At 32.3% G+C, this 17955-nt stretch overlaps 2 protein-coding genes and 1 pseudogene across 5 annotated transcripts; 1 reads left to right on the plus strand and 2 right to left on the minus strand.

The window, feature by feature from the left end:
* Window positions 1–11018, minus strand: part of LOC115966473 — a 43966-nt pseudogene extending 32948 nt beyond the window's left edge.
* Window positions 55–5895, plus strand: LOC115968182 (glycine cleavage system H protein 2, mitochondrial-like). 2 transcript variants are annotated; one of them, XM_031087499.1, is made up of 3 exons: window positions 59–625; window positions 4370–4621; window positions 5552–5895. In XM_031087499.1, the coding sequence occupies exons 1-3, from the start codon at window positions 584–586 to the stop codon at window positions 5558–5560; spliced, it is 303 nt and encodes a 100-aa protein (XP_030943359.1). In that variant the 5' UTR covers window positions 59–583; the 3' UTR covers window positions 5561–5895. The 2 variants fall into 2 exon arrangements, with proteins under 2 accessions (XP_030943358.1, XP_030943359.1); XM_031087498.1 differs by lacking the exon at window positions 5552–5895 and having other exon boundaries at window positions 55–625; window positions 4370–4795.
* Window positions 11019–13120: 2102 nt separating the features above from the next.
* On the minus strand, window positions 13121–17715 carry LOC115968176 ((-)-germacrene D synthase-like). 3 transcript variants are annotated; one of them, XM_031087489.1, is made up of 7 exons: window positions 17440–17715; window positions 16978–17254; window positions 16311–16686; window positions 15995–16213; window positions 14593–14731; window positions 14251–14499; window positions 13121–13581 (listed from the first exon to the last, which is right to left on the minus strand). In XM_031087489.1, the coding sequence occupies exons 1-7, from the start codon at window positions 17566–17568 to the stop codon at window positions 13288–13290; spliced, it is 1683 nt and encodes a 560-aa protein (XP_030943349.1). In that variant the 5' UTR covers window positions 17569–17715; the 3' UTR covers window positions 13121–13287. The 3 variants fall into 3 exon arrangements, with proteins under 3 accessions (XP_030943349.1, XP_030943352.1, XP_030943351.1); XM_031087491.1 differs by having other exon boundaries at window positions 13288–13581; window positions 16311–16683; window positions 17440–17568; XM_031087492.1 differs by lacking the exon at window positions 15995–16213.
* Between the last annotated feature and the right edge of the window lie 240 nt (window positions 17716–17955).

Raw genomic sequence — 17955 nt, forward strand, 5'->3', positions numbered from 1 at the left:
TCTTTTTCTTTTTCAGTCTTCATGTTTAATAATCAAGACTGAAAATTAACAATGCCTTTCCTGATCCAAATTTCCAATATTTTTCTGCGACTTGTCAATGAATTTTATTTATTTATTTTCTTTGCGTGTTGAAGTCAAAAAATGCGCAATATTACTTTTAGATGATTTTTTTTATTAGGGTTCCTGGGATTATTTTATTTCATTGACCGTTTACTTCAATTGGCTTTATTTATTTTTATTTTTATTTTTTAGTATTGTTTTTGACTTTGGGATTTTAAGGTTTTAATGGAGGAATTGTGTCTTTGTCTACATATCCAATTTGTGCAATTCAGAATTGAAGATGAGCATGGCCATGGCGATCCGATGGTCTCCCCTTCCTTACAGAACACACAACCGCCTCCAAAATTCTTCTCTCCTAACCCCACCAAGTATATTATTATAAGAGAAACAAAAAATATTTAGTGTTGCATGTTTCTGTTGACTCTTGAGGGAGAGAGAAACAGAAAAAAAACAGGTTTCTTTTTTCTTTTCTTTTCTTTTTTTTTTGGGTGGGGGGTTCAGACTTCAAAGTTTTCATTCAAACATGGCTTCAGGATCTCTGTGTTCCACCGAGGCTCTGCTTCTGGTATTTATCGGACTTTGCTTTGATGGGTTGTTCTTTATTTGCCTTTTATATATAAATCAGAAAGACTCAGATGTGGATTTGGATCTCTCATTTATATTTTTGTATTAGTTGCTTGAAATGGTTTTTTTTTTTTTTCGTTCGTCGTTGGTATCATATTTATTTACCAAATTTTGATTTTGATTAGTGCTGAGGTCAGTGGGTTCTTGAATCTGGATATTCATATATCAATATATTGTCTCTCTGTGTGAGGTTAGTTCATGTTGTGCTGGAATTGTGGTTAATGTTAGGCCAATTAGTACCATAGATCATCTAAACTCTTAAGAACCAGTGGGTTCTTATCATTGTGATATTCTTATTATTGTGAATTCTACTCAGGTTGAACAGTCTGCTTACAATATAGTTCATCTCAATATAGGCTGTTATTTTTTAAGTGGTCATACTCTGATTTCAAGGACCTCTCCATCTCAATTCAACTATTTAATTATATGAAAAAGCAGCTTATTTTATTTATGATGCTCCAACAGTATGTGGGGTGTCGAGTATTGTAAAAAAAAAAAAAATGTAAAAGGGTTTTGAATGCTTCTGCAAGCTTAACAAGCAACATTCTTCATTTGTCATTGCATTACTTAGCTCTCTCTCTCTCTCTCTCTCTCTCAATTTTTTTATTGGAGTCGTTTTCTAATAAAGTTATCCAATCAAATTTCTAATCGATATATCCATATAGAATAGAGATAGTTCTCCCATATAAATGATAATCTAGTTCATTGATTTTGTAGCATTCTGCAATATCTTTTCATTTCTAGTTACAGAATCACTTTATTTAATATTGATTTTGGGAATTGTTGATATCATGTCTTTGTTGGATTCCTTGAAAATTGACTGACCTATTGTGCTTACACTTTTCTTCTGCATTTTATGTGCTGTTGTGAAGGATCTTAAGTATCATGACTCTCATGAGTGGATTAACGTTGAGGGGAATATTGATTCTGTTGGCATAACCAACCATGCTCAGAATTATTTCGGTGATGTTGTCTGTTGAATTACTAGAAATGGGGGCTCCTGTATCACAGGGCAGCAGCTTTGGTGTGGTTGAAAGTGATATTTATTGTCCCATTTTTTGGAAAGTGGTTGAAGTGAACTAAGAGCTCGATGACTCCCTGGATCTGGTGAGTCTCCTTTTCTAATTTGAGTTTCAGATCCTTATGTTTATGTAGGGGTTTTTTTTTTTGTGGAGGGGGGGGGGGGGGAGGGGGAGGTCTGGATCCACAAGGAAATTTATAGATTGGAACTGGAGAGAAAAGATAACCATATTTTCTTTTTCATTGTTGACTGGAACTGAATGTCTCTATATTGCTAATCATCTAGAAGCTACACTAAAGTTTCAGTACATTACCAACCAATGTGAACTTGCTTTTGCATTTGTTAAGGATGTGATACCTGATGTTATGTTCATTTATTTTACATGAGAATCCATGCACAAGTGCTCTTGAGCCTTTTTTTTTCTTTCCCAATCAAAATTTGTAGAGTCAGTCAACAAGCTTTACTTACCACATCAAGCTGACTCTCTCATCTTTTATTCTTTTGAAGGTTCTTCTTTTCTTCACATGTGTTGAAACATTGAAACACGATCGCTTTCTAATAGCCTGTTATATCCTTCCCTACCCCTCCTTGTCTCTCTTTCCAATGCAAGTAGCTCAATCCTACACCTATCTTCTTTTTATCAAAACCCTCCGCCTATCTATAGCCTTCCCATCAAGGGGGAGAGGTGCCACTGGGGTGCAAATGCTTGTGGCAGGTCAAACCAGCACTAGTTTTCTCCATGCTTGTGCTAGGTACCACTGCCCCTAAAACAGAACTAATGTTACAATTAAGTTTTCTGCCTTTCATTTCTAGTTTTCTCAATTGTTCTCGTGATAAATTACTTGCAGTTAAAGGCATAATATTATGGGTTTTATTATGCAATTGGGTTCAGCTTGATGGTTTTGTATTAGGGTTTCTGGGGTTAATTTATTTCATTGACTGTTTAGTTTAATTGGCTTTATTTTTTATGACTCTTTTTGATTTTGGGATTTTTGAATTTTCGGGTTTTATTGGAGGAATTGCGATTGCCATCATTAGGAGTGGATCTTAGCAAGCCTCTGTACGTTTGTGTGTCTGTGTACAAGGGCATTTCCTCTTATATCATCTATTCCATCAAGATCAAATTGAGTAATGTACTACCATCCTGCAATGCACCAACATCAACATTAACCCAATGCCATATCAATTAGAAAAGCTGAGATTTGGATTTGCATCTCTCATATATGCGTTAGTTTGTTAAAATGGTTGATCTATGATTCTTTGATCAGAATGTTTCGTTTTTGGAAATTGGGTTGGTTTGTTTTTGTCATTGGTATCATATATACCATGTTTTTTTTTAATTACTGCTGAGGTCAATGGGTTCTTGAATTTGGGCATTCATAAATCAACATACTCTGTGTATGTGAAAGCTATACTATACTGTTGTCAGTTTCTTGTTGTGCTGGAATTGTGATTAATCTTAGGTCGATTATTCCTATAATTTTTTTTTTTCTTTTTAATGAAAGCCATTGTCTGTCACATATAATTTGTTGAAAATTCAAACCCAAGTGTGATTGTTTGGAGGTAGTTGCTGTCAGTATGGACAATGATCTGTTGCTATAGTGGTGGAAAGTGTGGTGTGTATTTTTTTAATTAAATCATATGAAATATAGGCTGTGTGATATCTCAAATGTAATATGATTGTTGAACACACTAGTACCATGATTATTATTTGACTTATTGAACTCACTTCTTTGAGATTTAAATTTGTCATCGGACTACTTATCAAAAAAAAAAAAAAAAAGGTCATGGGACTAAGATACTAGTGGCTCATTTTTTAAGAGAATTTCTAAGAACAAAGAAGGAATTGTATAGATGTAAAAGGGTTTTAAATGCTTTTGAAGCTTAACACGCCAATTCTTAATTTGTCAGTGCATTGCTCATCTCTCTCTCTCTTAATGCTTTTATTGGAGTTCTGTTTTCTCATAGGAAGTTATCTGATTAAATTTCTAATTGATATATCCATATGGAATAAAGATGGTTCTCCAATACAAATGACAATCTAGTTCATTGATTTTGTAGTATGCAGCAATATCTTTTCGTTTCTAGATATAGAATCACTTAAGGGGAAGAAGCTTTACTATAGTGGAGTGGTGTTGTGTGTGTCGGTGTTGTGGAGAGGCAGTGGATCACTTGTTGGTTCACTGCAAGGTTGCGTACCAATTGTGGAGTTTTGCTTTGAGATCTTTTTGTGTCTCTTGTTTTACCTGAGAGAGTGGTTGACCTTTTGTTTGGGTGGTGCAATTGGTTGGGGAAGCACTCCTCGGGTATTAGGAACTTGGTGCCATTATGCTTGATGTGGACAATCTGGAGGAACGAAACAGGCGTACATTTGAGGATTTGGAGAGTATGGGGGACAAGCTCATTGCCTCATTTATAGACTCTTTGTTTGATTGGTCTCATGCTTAGGGATTCACATCTAGTGATTCCATTCCCATGTTTTTTGAGTCTCTTTCTTGTTGTACATAGCTTCTGTTTTTTTGGCATAATTATTTTGGCTACTTTATGCTTTCTTTTTTTAAATTAAGCATTCTTGTCTTTCAAAATATTAATTGTTGAGATGGGATCTTTTTTGGTTTATTAGAAAATTGATCTGCTTTCTCCATGTTACATGTGGTTTTGAAGGATCTTAAGTACCTTGACTCTCATGAGTGGGTGAAAGTTGAGGGGAATTCTGCTACTGTTGGTATAACCGACCATGCTCAGGATCATTTAGGTGATGTTGTGTACATTGAATTACCAGAAGTGGGAGCTCCAGTATCACAGGGCGACAGCTTTGGTGTCGTTGAAAGTGTCAAGGCTACTAATGATATTAATTCTCCCATTTCAGGGAAAGTGGTTGAAGTAAACGAAGAGCTCAATGACTCCCCTGGTCTGGTGAGTCTCCTTTTTTAATTTGAGTTTCAGTGCTGTATGTTTTTTCTTTTTCTTTTTTTGTTTTGTTTTGCTTTTTTTTTTTTTTTTTTTTTTTTTTTTGGTGTATTGGGTCTGGATCAACAAGTAAAGTCATAGATTGGAACAGGAGAGAAATGATAACGGTATTTTCTTTTTCATGGTTGACTGAAACTGAATGTCTCAAAATTGAATTTTGTGCTAATGCACTTAAGAGTTGAGATTTTGGGGGAGGAGTGGTTATGAACTGATTTGAACCGTGCCCAATCTTCATCTTTTGACATCAATGCATAAACGAAACATGTCAAAGGCTCAAATTTTGTCTCTGTTTATTTAAATGCTCTGAATTCAGAGAGTTCTGACTATGAACAAATTTTGCCTCCTGAATTGTGTGCTAGCTATTATAGCTGGGCATATTTTACTATTTCTCTTTGTTGTCTTCATCTTGCCCTGCATATCTTGTCCCCATGTTGCTTTTTGTCTGGTGTGCATGGTTCTTCTCTCCTTTTGGGTAGGGCTTCTAAGTCAAGTTTCCTTCTTCTTCCTGAAACTTTTTTTTTAGTTACCTTAAATGGCCTATAGTTAAATATAGTTCCTTCTAGTATGCAAGTTGTTAGGCAATGTCCCTAGTAGCCAATATTTGGAACACAATCAAGAGCAGAATAGACCATAAGGGAAACTCTCATGCTACTAAACTTATTGAGCTTAAGGTTGATGCTGGTAATCATCTGAATAAATTTATGTCTCTGAAAATGTTGGTTAACCACCTTCATTGTGTTAAAAAATTCATTCACAATTCCAGTTTCCTTTAATTGGTGAAGTTTGACATATTTGCTGCCATCAAGAATATGTTTCTTCCTTCATTTCTTTTATGCTTATTTCTGATGTATCTGTCTTGATGTGGATTAACTCAAGCCCATATGACAAAGGATGGATAATTAAGGTTGAGGTGAGCGATAGTGGTGAATTGAAGAGCTTGATGGATGCAGATAAGTACACCAAGTTCTGTGAAGAAGATAATATTCACTGAGTGACTATGGCCACGAAGAACTTTGAGCAATTTTCATGTAGGGGTTGTTCATGGATAATCACGATAAATTACACAATCCTTGAAGTGTGTGGTGCACATATCTTTCTTTCTATTTTTATCCAAACGTGTGCTTTCACGGTTCTTCTTTTGTTACCTAAGAGCTATAAATTTAGTGGATTTCTTAAGCAAATAATCATTCTGGGTTTTTAGTTTCATCTATTGGTGCTGTTTAGGCATTTGTGGTTTGAGAACCATTTTCATAATATTCGTTTGAGTTGAATACTTATTCAACATATGGGATCTCATTTTCTTGATGCATGTAGAACGCTTTCTTATTCACTTTCTCTTGTTAGTTACATGAAGTTCAGAAGGTGGATGTCAAGGGATGCTAAAGAAATTTATATTCTTTGGAATTAAATCATTTTGGCTAAATATCATCGTTCACTAATTGCAACCTGTATTGCCATTTTTCTATATTGTCAGTGGTATCATTCTCCCAAATTTGGTGTTAGGTTTTAATGACCAAATCACATTAATTTATTCAATTCCATTTCCATCTACTTCTTTTTCCCAGGATATTTCACTTTATCATTGTATCAAAGCAATGATACTGAGTTTGAATCTTGTCTCTATTTTAACTCCCGTTTAAAAATTAAAAATTTCACATATTAGGTCTCACTTAGTGAAGGAAGCTTATACCCAAGTGTCAGGGAGTATTAAAACAATGATTTGTGATTAAATTCATACTTTTTATCAAGCTTTAGGAATTGGCAATACTTCCCATTTTAAGTATTAGTCCTTTTCTTTTTCTTTTTTTCTTAAAAAAAAAAAAAAAAAAAAAAAAAAAAAAAAACTAGATTGTATATTCATATTGAGCTTAAAATAAAAGTAAATAAAAACAGAGCATGTACTGGACCCGTTAAGATGGTGACATGTGTTCAAAAATGGACACGTGTTATAATCTCAACGGGTCTAGTGCAATTGAACACTGGATCCAAACCTCACCCATAAAAACAAAGCTAAAACTACAAACAAAAGTAAATATAGATATAAATACGTGGAAGAGAAAGCCTTGGCACATTGAATAATCTCTTCACTGTTAGAACACATGCACAAGTGGAAAGTAATGTAGAAATAATACTTGTAAGTTAATCACTTATGGAAATTATACCTTTTTTAAAGTACCAACACATACATATATAATCCACGGAACACTTACTTAAAAGTTCAAAAGCATTGAGCTCCTAATTTTAAGAGTAATTTGGAGTTCACATAAATTTGTGATTCACTCTAGTCACACATTTATTTTATTATTGAGTTGGTAGGACATCAAACCTTTATTTAAGGAACCAACTTAGTTATAATTTTGAAGTCATATTGAGACATTGCATCAATATCTTCAAATTGATACTGGATCAACAAGCATTAAAGTGACACGCTCTACCATCATTCCTCCAAGTTGTGTGTGCATATTCATCTTTGTAAAGTAGATCCATGACTCATGCGAAATTGACAACATGTGTGAGGAAAGGTACTGGCACTTTAGTAGGTCTAATGCACTCTTTGTTTATATCCTTCCATTTCCATGCATTCACAGTTTGTTTCTGAAATTCGGCATGCACCTCTTGCTTTGAGACATTATATTGCTTCTTGTAGCATTAGATGCCTAAGGTAATGTGCTCTTTGTTTTGTTCAAACTGTAAAAAAAAATAAATTCCAAAATATATAATGAGTGTCATTTTTTCTAGGCCCAAATGGATTTGTGGGTCCATTTGAAATGAATCCATTTCATGTTTTAAATAGTATAAATTAAAGGGGTATCTAATAACATGTTATTTAAAATTTTAAAATACACTACACTCTATACACTATTAGATTCAATAAAGTAAAAATTGAACCATGAAATAAGTCCATAGACAAGGATCATATTCCTTGCAGTACTAAACTAATGTCTCATATACCTTGTTGAAGTAAAGATACTGGGAAAAGAAAGAAGATAATTATTTTGACTGAATTTGTATATCTTCTATATTATATATAATTTCAGTACATGTGGCATTGATAAGACTACATGTGAAGAATCTCTTAATTGGAATAAAATTCTGCACTGTGTAGGGTTTTGCTGAGTCCCACATCACGCATATATTGGGTTAATATGAGATTCATTAACACCACATCACGCTTATATTGGGTTAATATGAGATTCATTAACAACTACAAAAGGCTCCAATTGTGATTAGACTAATCTTTTTAGAGTACAACACAGATGTAACTAGCTTTTTTCCTCGGGTCAATAATTAATGTTCCTTGATTTTAGTCACAATCAAGAGCTAACATGTGCTCAATAAGATCCACTAACAATATATGCTATATAACATTTGTGAAATCAGAGAGTATGATACACTAACATACCTCATTGGAAACAATGTCATCCATTAGCCTGTTTATGATTGATGCTGCAATAACAATCTTTGGCTCCTTGAAGACCCACTCCAACACTTCCTTGGTCACGATATCTCCCATGCCAACAAAAGATTTGGTGCTAAGTATGGGGTAACCACAGGATATTAGTGCATTACTCATATATTCCTCCATTGTGGGAATATATTTTTCTTTCAACCATATGGCTTCTTCAAAGTAGGCTTTAACAAGTTTTTTCATCCAGTTACATTAAAACATAAAATATAATGACTATAAAATGAACATATATGGGGAAAAAATGGTTTCAAGTGAATTAATAGTGTCATACCGCAACTTTTGCATAGTGAATATATAATTTTCCTTCTTTGCACATCTTTTCCTCAATTTCTTCAAAAACATCCAAGACTGCTTTATAACACAACTTCATGTAATCTCTAAGTTGGTCTATGCAATTGATATCCCACCTATAATTTAAACGTTGGAATGAAGCGTGTAATGTTGACTTTAACCCCATGATCGTGCCCCCCTCCCCTCCCCTCCCCTCCCAAATATAAAAACATGATATTCCCCAGTTAACTTGAAATTGAGAGAATCTTTGTCACAGTTAATACTTTATTTTCTTGATCTGGCAGTATGTATAGAATGCCACATTAATTAAAATTTTAAATGACATGGCACTAGATGCATCTTTAAATTTATAATATTTAGAATGAACCATGACATGAATCCATTTCAAATGAAGAGAATCATATGTGCTTTTACTAAACCTTTTAATTGCATCTGTGAAGAGCATGAGTTCTTCATGTGTGCCATGTACATCATATATGTCATCTATAATTGATGTCATGCAAATTGTTTTAGTTAGTATCCTCCTAGCAAGAGAGTATTGAGATTCAAAGTACACTCCCAAAATCCAGAAGTATAACTCCACCACCTTGTCTATTGTAAAAGATAGGTTTGTGGCAACATCTATACCTTTACACCACCTAAATTATAATTTCAACAAAAATTGTCTGGTCAATCATGTCTTATGAAAGTGATGATCATGAAATGTATACAATAAAATACTTTCTATTTGCATATTTAGCTGCACTTTTATATTAATTTGTGACTGATGGTAAGTTGTCTTTGATTTATAGGTAATAAAGGCTTTACATACAAAGTAGCACCAGGCCAATTGTCAAGCTAACTTATGACCCAGGTGTGAAGCACGAAGGAAAGATTCAGCCTAAAGTAAAGATCCAGCCCAAGCGTGAATTCAAGAGAAGACAAAAACAAAGAAAGAAAAAAAGAAAAAGAAGCCCAAGATTCAATCCAACGTGAATGAAGTGTGCAAGGAAACAAAACTCAAATCAAGCAATTCTTACACAGTGAACGTGGTGGGCTTTAGGGTCCAAATCAGTAATTGAATTGTTGTTGTGGGCCTCTTGATTTGTTCACCAAAACGTCTACTTAGGGAGTACTTACTTTTGGGCCACGTTGGTTTTAATAATGAGCTTTTAGGTCTTAGTATAAATAGAGGGAAATAAGAAATATTGGGGGCGGCTAGAGGAGAGCTGAAACGCAGGCTAGAAGAAAGCTGAAACAGAGGACGGAGAAGGCTGAAACGCATGTGGCTTTTTTCTTCACCCTTTCTCAGTGCTAGCACTGTAGCTTTTCTCTTTCATTCTAGTTAGTAGTTTAATTGTCTAGTTTAATGTTCAATATTTATTTTGTGTGTTTTATTTCAGCTACCATGAGTAGCTAAATTTTCAATTAAGGTAGAAGATGAAACATTCTTAAAGATTATCAATTTTATTTATGTGATTTGATTTTTTCCAAAATAGTTGTTCTTTAATGATTTAAATTGTTCTTGCTTCATTACAATCAATTAAGATATGATTCTTAATATGAGTTCAATCATGTTTTTCTCATGATTTTTGATTTATCTTAATAAATTGAATGCTTGGTTTATTATTGCTTGATTATAAAATTAGATATCTTTTGTGATTTGTTTAGCTACAGATACAATTGATGATTTGATTTTATATATAGGAAGCAAAAAATAGATTTTTTTAAATAAGAATTTTAATGAGAATATTTTCCATGATAGCAAGATTGATTTCTAGATTATCATGCAGTAATTGAGAAAAATTAATGATCATAAATATATGCTGATATGACTTACAAGGCAGATTCTAAAACCTTAATTCATTTCTTTAGATTGTTTAAACTCTTTACTGCTTTTGTATTATATCTTTTGCTTAGTTTAATTATTTGCTTAGCTTTATTTAATTTCAAAACAATCAATTTTTATTAAACTAGATTAGGATTAATTTGGTTAAGATTTGATTAATTTTCCTACGTTCATACAAGTCTTTGTGGGTTCAACCTCGTTCTTGTCAAATTATATTTAGGTACAGTTTGTACACTTGTGAATACTTTAAAATTTCACAACAAAAAGCTTAATTTCGACACCAACATAGTGAGATATAGCTAATGAACTTACCTTGAAATATGGCTATGATCCTTCTTGTGTTGTTTTTGCAACATGTTAAAATCCTTTTTCTTTTTTTTCTTTTTTTTTTCGCAACATGTTAAAATCCAATTTTTCCAAGTTTAGTAGAACTTCATTACGTGAAGCAATTTCTTGGTAGATAGAAAAGTAATGTCTTGCCTCTACCCTTGGCAAGGATTTTCAAATAGGCCGATTTAAGGCATGACTTACTTGTATGGCAATAGGAGGGCTTAAATTAATCACCATTGATTCGAGGTGAGTGGTAGTAAACTTAAGTGTTTCATCAAGCATATCTTCTCCACGCACCATCATATGGCTTCATACAAGCTTAACATTCCTTGCACATCTTTAATAAGAGATTCCTTGAAGTTTCCCATATTGTCATTGAATTTATTGAAGGCATTTGCTTTACCACCCCCACACAAGACATGCATTAACCATTAGTAGATGATATAAAAACATGTTTTACATTTTTGAAAGTGAAGAGTTCGATGAAACACTAGGCTTCATTTATCAACCGATAGCAATTTTAGGATTTTTTTTTTTTTTCCTAAGGGGGCCAGTAAGAAAATGAATCTTAGGTTAGAGATATATAAATTTTACAGTCTATGTGATTTTCTTATTACAAATTTCTCCATAGTATGTACTAGCAAGAGAATAAGAGATAAACTACAAGTTCATTAAGCATATTGTTTCTTTATACAATGACTATACTGATTATTGTTACTAAAAATTAAATTAATCATATCAGTTTAGGACAATTATGTGTTTACATTGTACTATCAATGTAAGATTTACATTATAGATTAAATAAATGTGTACACTTTTTTACACATTTGCAAAAAGTGTACAATATTATACACATTTGCATAAAAGTGTACAAAGTTATACGTATTTGTTTAGAGGCAATGTAAATTTTACATTGATAATACAATGTAAATTAAGAATTTTTCATTAGTTTATTTCAAATTTGTTAAGCTTTAAATGAGTTTTTTCTAAGTTTTAAGATGAACAAATTTCTAATTTTATTGTTAGACTTACTATTTTTTACCCTCCAAATTTTAGATAAAATTGATTTGTTGTTGGAATTTTTATTTTGCGTTTAAAAAGACCAAAATATTATTAAGAAGATCATATAATTTAAGCTTATTTCAGTTAGGCTTAAAAAAAAAAAAAAAATTTAAGGCCAAGATGTTAAAATTTTTATTTTATGAGGGTTAAATAAAAATAAATAAATAAATTATATGTTTTAAAAAACAATTGCCAGCCCAACAGTTCATTCGAACCCCTAAACAATACATAGCACCGCCCATTCAATCATATCGATCAATCTCTAAGTGTCAATGTACATGTGCTACACCATTGCGGTGGTCACTCCATAAGTATAAATGTTTGTAGGGTGTGAGGAGCAAGGGCAGGGTTTAAGTCTTCCAAAGGTAGCTTCATACACATATACACTTAGTTTAGACTAAAGTAGAATTCTATCTATCTCAAAAATAAATGTACATTTGCTACGGATACGTTACATTTCTAATTTAGTTTGGAAAGTGTTGTTATCAATGCTTCATGATTCACTTCGCCATTGATGACTTTTGTACTTGTTTATTAGCTAGTTAGTCAAATTTCCAATTTTTATAACCAGATTCACATGTTTATATCATTAACAAAAAAAAAAAAAAAAAAAAAAAGAAATCACATGCTTAATGTTAAAAAGATTACATGAAACAATGAAATGTTGTGAACGTACGTAGTTTTTAGTGACTGAATCACGTTAATTTCATCAATGATTCCTTTTCATCTACCTTTTTTTCCTAATATTTCATTATTATGTCAAAGCAATGATGTTGAGTTGAATCTTGTCTCTATTCTACCTCCTACTCAAAAATTAAAAATTTCATAATTTAGGCCTCACTTAGTGTGGAGCAGTGGCGACTCCAGGATATATTTTTAGGGGCTCAATAAGAAGATGCATTTTGGGTAAAAAGAAATTAATCTTGTGATTTACATGATTTCTTTATTATAAATTTGTCCATAATACGTACTAACAAGAGAATAAAATATGAGAAGTGTTATCTCCACAATAGTTTTACAACACTTTCCTAGAGCTGCTCATGGTGCAGAGAGTTTAAATCTACATTTGTGAGGAGCTATTAGAATAATGAATAAGTGAATAAAATAACTTCTTTTGTTATCACCTTAGGTTTTTGGGATTTTCAATATCTACAATTAAAAGAATTAATCCTTATTTTTTCTAAATTGCTTATTGAAATTCAGAGCTCAAATATAAACTAAATAAAAACAAGTTTAAAATTGCAAATAAAAAAAAACGATAAATATTAATATATAGAAGAGACAGAGTGCGTTGTCGCATTGAATAATTTGTTCATTGTTAGAACACATGCACAAGAAACATATATTAATTATTGCGGATTAACAAAGCAGAGTTCTACAAAATGGAACCGTATGAGAAAAGTAATGTAGAAATAATTCTCACACATTAATCACCTATTGAAACAATATTTATTCTAAAAAAACATTGGGCTCCTAATTTTTAGAGTAATTTGGAGTTCAAGTAAAATTTTCACTCTAGACACTTACACATTCATTTTATATTAACTTCGTAGGACAGTTTATCAAATCTTTATTTAAGGAACCAACTTAGTTATAATTTTGTGCTCATAATGAGCACTGGCATCAATATCTTCAAACTGGTACTGGATCAACAAGCATTGAGGTGATACCCTCTACCATCACTCCTCCAAGATGTGTGTATGCATCTTCATCCTTGTAGAGTAAATCCATAACTCGTGCAAGATTGACAACACGTGTAAGGAGAGGTTCTGGCACTTCAGTAGGTCTAAGACACTCTTTGTTTATATCCTTCCATGCATTCACGATTTGCTTTCGAAATTCTTCATGTACCTCTTGCTTTGAGACACCATGTTGCCTCATGTAACACTCGATGCCCGAGACAATGTGCCCTCTCTCTTGCTCAAACTGTAAAAAAATAAATTCCCAAAATATGTAATGAGTGTCATTTTTTGTTAGGCCTAAATGGATTTGTGGATCCATTTGAAATGAATCAATTTCTTGCTTTAAATAGTAAAAATTTACAGGTGTATCTAATACCACATTATTTAAGACCTAACAATATGTACACTGTTATTTACTAGATTCAAAAACAAAATTTGAACCATGTCATAAATCTGCAGACGTGGATCTAATTCCTTGTAGTACTGAACTAGTCTTTCATATACACTGTTGAAGTAAAAATACTGAAAAAAGAAAGAAGATAGTTATTACGAGTGAATTTGTATATTCTCTATATATTTTTATAATTTTTTTACATACTACATGTAGGAGGATCTTTTAATTGGACTAAAATTGTGATACCCCAAATTGATTGAATATTAATTATGTGTTGTGCAGATGTGTGTTGAGTCCCACATTAGATATATATATTGAGTTAATCTGGAATTTATGATAATAACAAAAAACTCAATTGTGAATAGACTAATTATTTTAAGGTGTAGCACAAATGTGACTTAACGATTTTTCTCAATTTTTTTTTTTAATATAGAATAATTAACGTCCCTTGATTTTAGTCACAATGCTCAATAAGATCCACTAATAATATGTGTGCTATATAACATTTGCTAAATGTACCTCATTGGAAACAATATCATCCATTAGCCTGCTTATGATTGATGCTGCTCTAACAATCTTCGGCTCCTTGATGACCCATTCCAATGCTTCCTTGGTCACGATATCTCCCATGCCAATAAAAGATATGGTGCTAATCGTGAGGTAACCACAAGATATTTGTGCATTACTCATATATTCTTCCATTGTGGGAATATATTTTTCTTTCAACCATACGGCTTCTTCAAAGTAGGCTTGAACAAGTTTTTTCATCTAGTTACATTAACATATAAAATATTGATCACTATAAAATGAGAATTAATGGGAAAAAATAGAGTGGTTTCAAGTGAATTAATAGTGTCTTACTGTAACTTTTGCGTAGTAAACACAGTATAATCTTCCATCCTTGCACATCTCTTCTTCAATTTCTTCAAAAACATCCAAGAGTACTTTATAACACAACTTCATGTATTTTGGGAGTTGGTCTATGCAACTTATATCCCACCTGAAATTTAAACGTTTAAATCATGTTTGCAATGTTGACTTATACCCCAAAATTTTAAAAATAGGACAGGGCCGGCTTCATGTATTTTGGGGCTTAAGACAATAACTAAATTGATATATATATATATATATATATATATATTTATTTATTTATCAATTAAGTAATAATTTTTTAATATAAAATTATTCTACTTGCTTGTTTAATTAGATGAAAAATTATGAATTAAATTGTTTTATTCAAGTTTTCTAACATCTATTTTTAAATTAATAATATAGTTAAATCACTTAATCTTTCTTAACATGTTATATTTAATTGATTTTTTCACAAAATTAATTTTTAAATTTGTCAACAACTACTATGAAACTCATGCTACATCGCCCCCAAAACTATGAATGGCTGAATGGGCTATGTCAAAAATAGTGAATGATGAACAATATAATAAATATGGACTATGTGAAAGCTTAAAGCTAAGCTAAACAAGAGTGACTAAATAAATTTATTTTATCAGGATAAAATAAACACAAAGTAAAAGATCTCCTATAAAAACAAGGAGAGAGAGAGAGAGAGAGAGAGAGAGAGAGAGATTTGAAGCTGAGCCAAACCTGAAAGGAACAAAAAAGAAGGTCCAATGTAGCTACAAAGAAGCTTAAATTACTTTTTATTCTTTAAATGGAGAGAGTGTCAAAAATCCCAGCAATATGTACCCAAAAAAATGAGGTTTGAGATTTTTTTTTTTTTTTTTTTTTTTTTTTAATTTGTAGATTTCAATTTTGTTTTGTTGAGATAGAAAAGAGAGAGTAAGTGATTTTCTAGCTTCTGTGTGTGGAACACTATGAGTTTTATACTCTAAAACTTTCACATGAATAAAAAAAACAGTCAGTTATACATTAAAAGAAGATAATTTTTTATTTTTATTTTTTAAAAAGTGGTAATAGTTTTAGCGTTTTAATTTTTAAAAACATTATTTTTCATCCATTGGTTAATATGGGCTTAATTAATATTTTTGCAAGTAAAGATACATCCTTATTGGTAAAGATACGACCTTGAAAAATGATATTCTCCATTCTAATAGAAATTGAGAAAATCCATTTCATGGTTACGATTTTATTTTTTTAATTTGATAGTGCATAGAGTACTCCATCATTTAAAATTTTAAGTGATGTCGTTTTGAATATATCTTTAGATTTATAATATTTAATTTGAATCATGATATCATTCCATTTCAAATGGAGATGAAGAGGATCCTATATGCTTGCATTAAACCTTTTAATTGCGTCTGTGAAGAGCTCGAGTTCTTCATGTGTGCCATATGCATCATATATGTCATCTATGGTTGATATCATGCACATTATTTTGGTTAGCATCTTCCTATCAAGAGAGTATTGGGGTTCAAAGTATACTCCCAAAGCCCAGAAGTATAACTCCACCATCCTATCTCGTGCAAAAGATAGGTTTGTCGCAACATCTATACCTTTCCACCACCTAAATTACAATTTCAACAAAAATTGGCTGGTCAAATCATGTCTTATGAAAGCTTAAGAAAAACACCAATGTAGTGAGATATAGTTAATGAACTTACCTTGAGATATGGCTAAGTTCCTTTTGGTGTTGTTTTTGCAACATGTTAAAATCCAATTTTGCAAATTTTAGTAGAACTTCATTATGTGGTGCATTTTCTTGGTAGATAGAAAAGTATTGCCTAGCCTCTATCCTTGGCAAGCACTTTCGAATAGGTCGATTTAAAGCATGGCTTACTTGTGTGGCAAGAGGAGGGCTGAAATTAATCACCATTGATTCAAGGTGAGTGGTAGTAAACTTAAGTGCTTCATCAAGTATATCTTCTCCATGCACCCTCATATGTGTAGCTTCATAAAAGCTTAACATTCCATTCACATCGTTAGTAAGTGATTCCTTGAAGTTTCCCATATTGTCTTTGAATTTGTTGAAGATATCTACTTTACCACCCAACACAAGACATGCATGAGCCATTAGTAGATGATATGAAAATAATGATGGAAGTGAATGCTTGATCATGAAAATTAACTTTTAGCTTGTTTAAGGATATGTTTGGAATGAAAAGAGATGGAGGGAGAGGTGAGGAGAATAGAGGGGAAGAATTTAAGGAAGCCAGAATATATTAAAATTTAGCAAATTCCAATCACCTTCTCACTTCTCTCATCTCCCTTTATCCAAACATAGATTGAGTTTTCTTAAATAAACAAATAACTAACCAAAAGAGTGCTTACCACTTAGAATGTTATAACCTTGTTGTCTAAGTAATCGAAAATGAAGTGCAACGGTGTAAAGAGCATCATCACTTTCTTGGACATCACACGTATGATGTTTCCTGTGAATTTGTTGTAATACTTCATCAATCTCACCTTCAAAATGGTAAGACACTCCTAAGCGTTGGATTGCATCAATCAACTCCAACTTTTCTAGAAGATTATCGATGGGAGCCATCAACATTCTTTGCACTTCTTCCTTCAACCGTTGAACTTGCTCCAAGTCATCAATGGTTTCCTAAAATTGGAAATTGAAATAAAAAATTAACATGTTACCACTGTTTATAAGCATCATTTGTCATTTAAAGATGATGTATTTTAAGAACATGACATTTGAATATTGGCTATGAAATGAATCACAATTTATATTAGAATATTAATTTTATTATGTAGCCTAACATGTCAGGTGGAAGACATATATACCTCGGATTTATTAGAATAAGAGAGGAAATGGTCTCCCCATAAGCTTGGACGATAATTTGCTAAGCGACGATGTACATTAGCATCTGGATTTTGGGTTTGAGTAGTAGCCATGGAAATTTGGTGAGACATTTTGGGAGGTGAGAGAACAACTTAGTGTTGAAATGGTGCAATTAGCAAAAGCTTTAATGTATGCTTCTTGTCCTTCAAAAGACTGGCATGAGAGGAAGAGCTTATGTGCTTAGGTATTTATAGATATAGCTGAGGCATGCACTTTGGTTACGTCTGGTAATTATTAATTTGTATGGGTGAGTGGTGCTATGTATAATCACACTCCTAGTAATATTAGTGATTGGAAAATGCATAAATATTGTGGGACAAATGCATATACCTTAATTGGGTTGAAATGCAAGTTTTGACATTAAACCAAAAAAAGAAAAGCCTCTAAGCACGTGTGATGAGACTCGTATTCCATAATTTTCATCCATTTGCTGCATTGCTTCTAATTTGATTGCTAGT

Source organism: Quercus lobata, chromosome 11, assembly GCF_001633185.2.
Source record: "Quercus lobata isolate SW786 chromosome 11, ValleyOak3.0 Primary Assembly, whole genome shotgun sequence".
NCBI classification, from domain to species: Eukaryota; Viridiplantae; Streptophyta; class Magnoliopsida; order Fagales; family Fagaceae; genus Quercus; species Quercus lobata.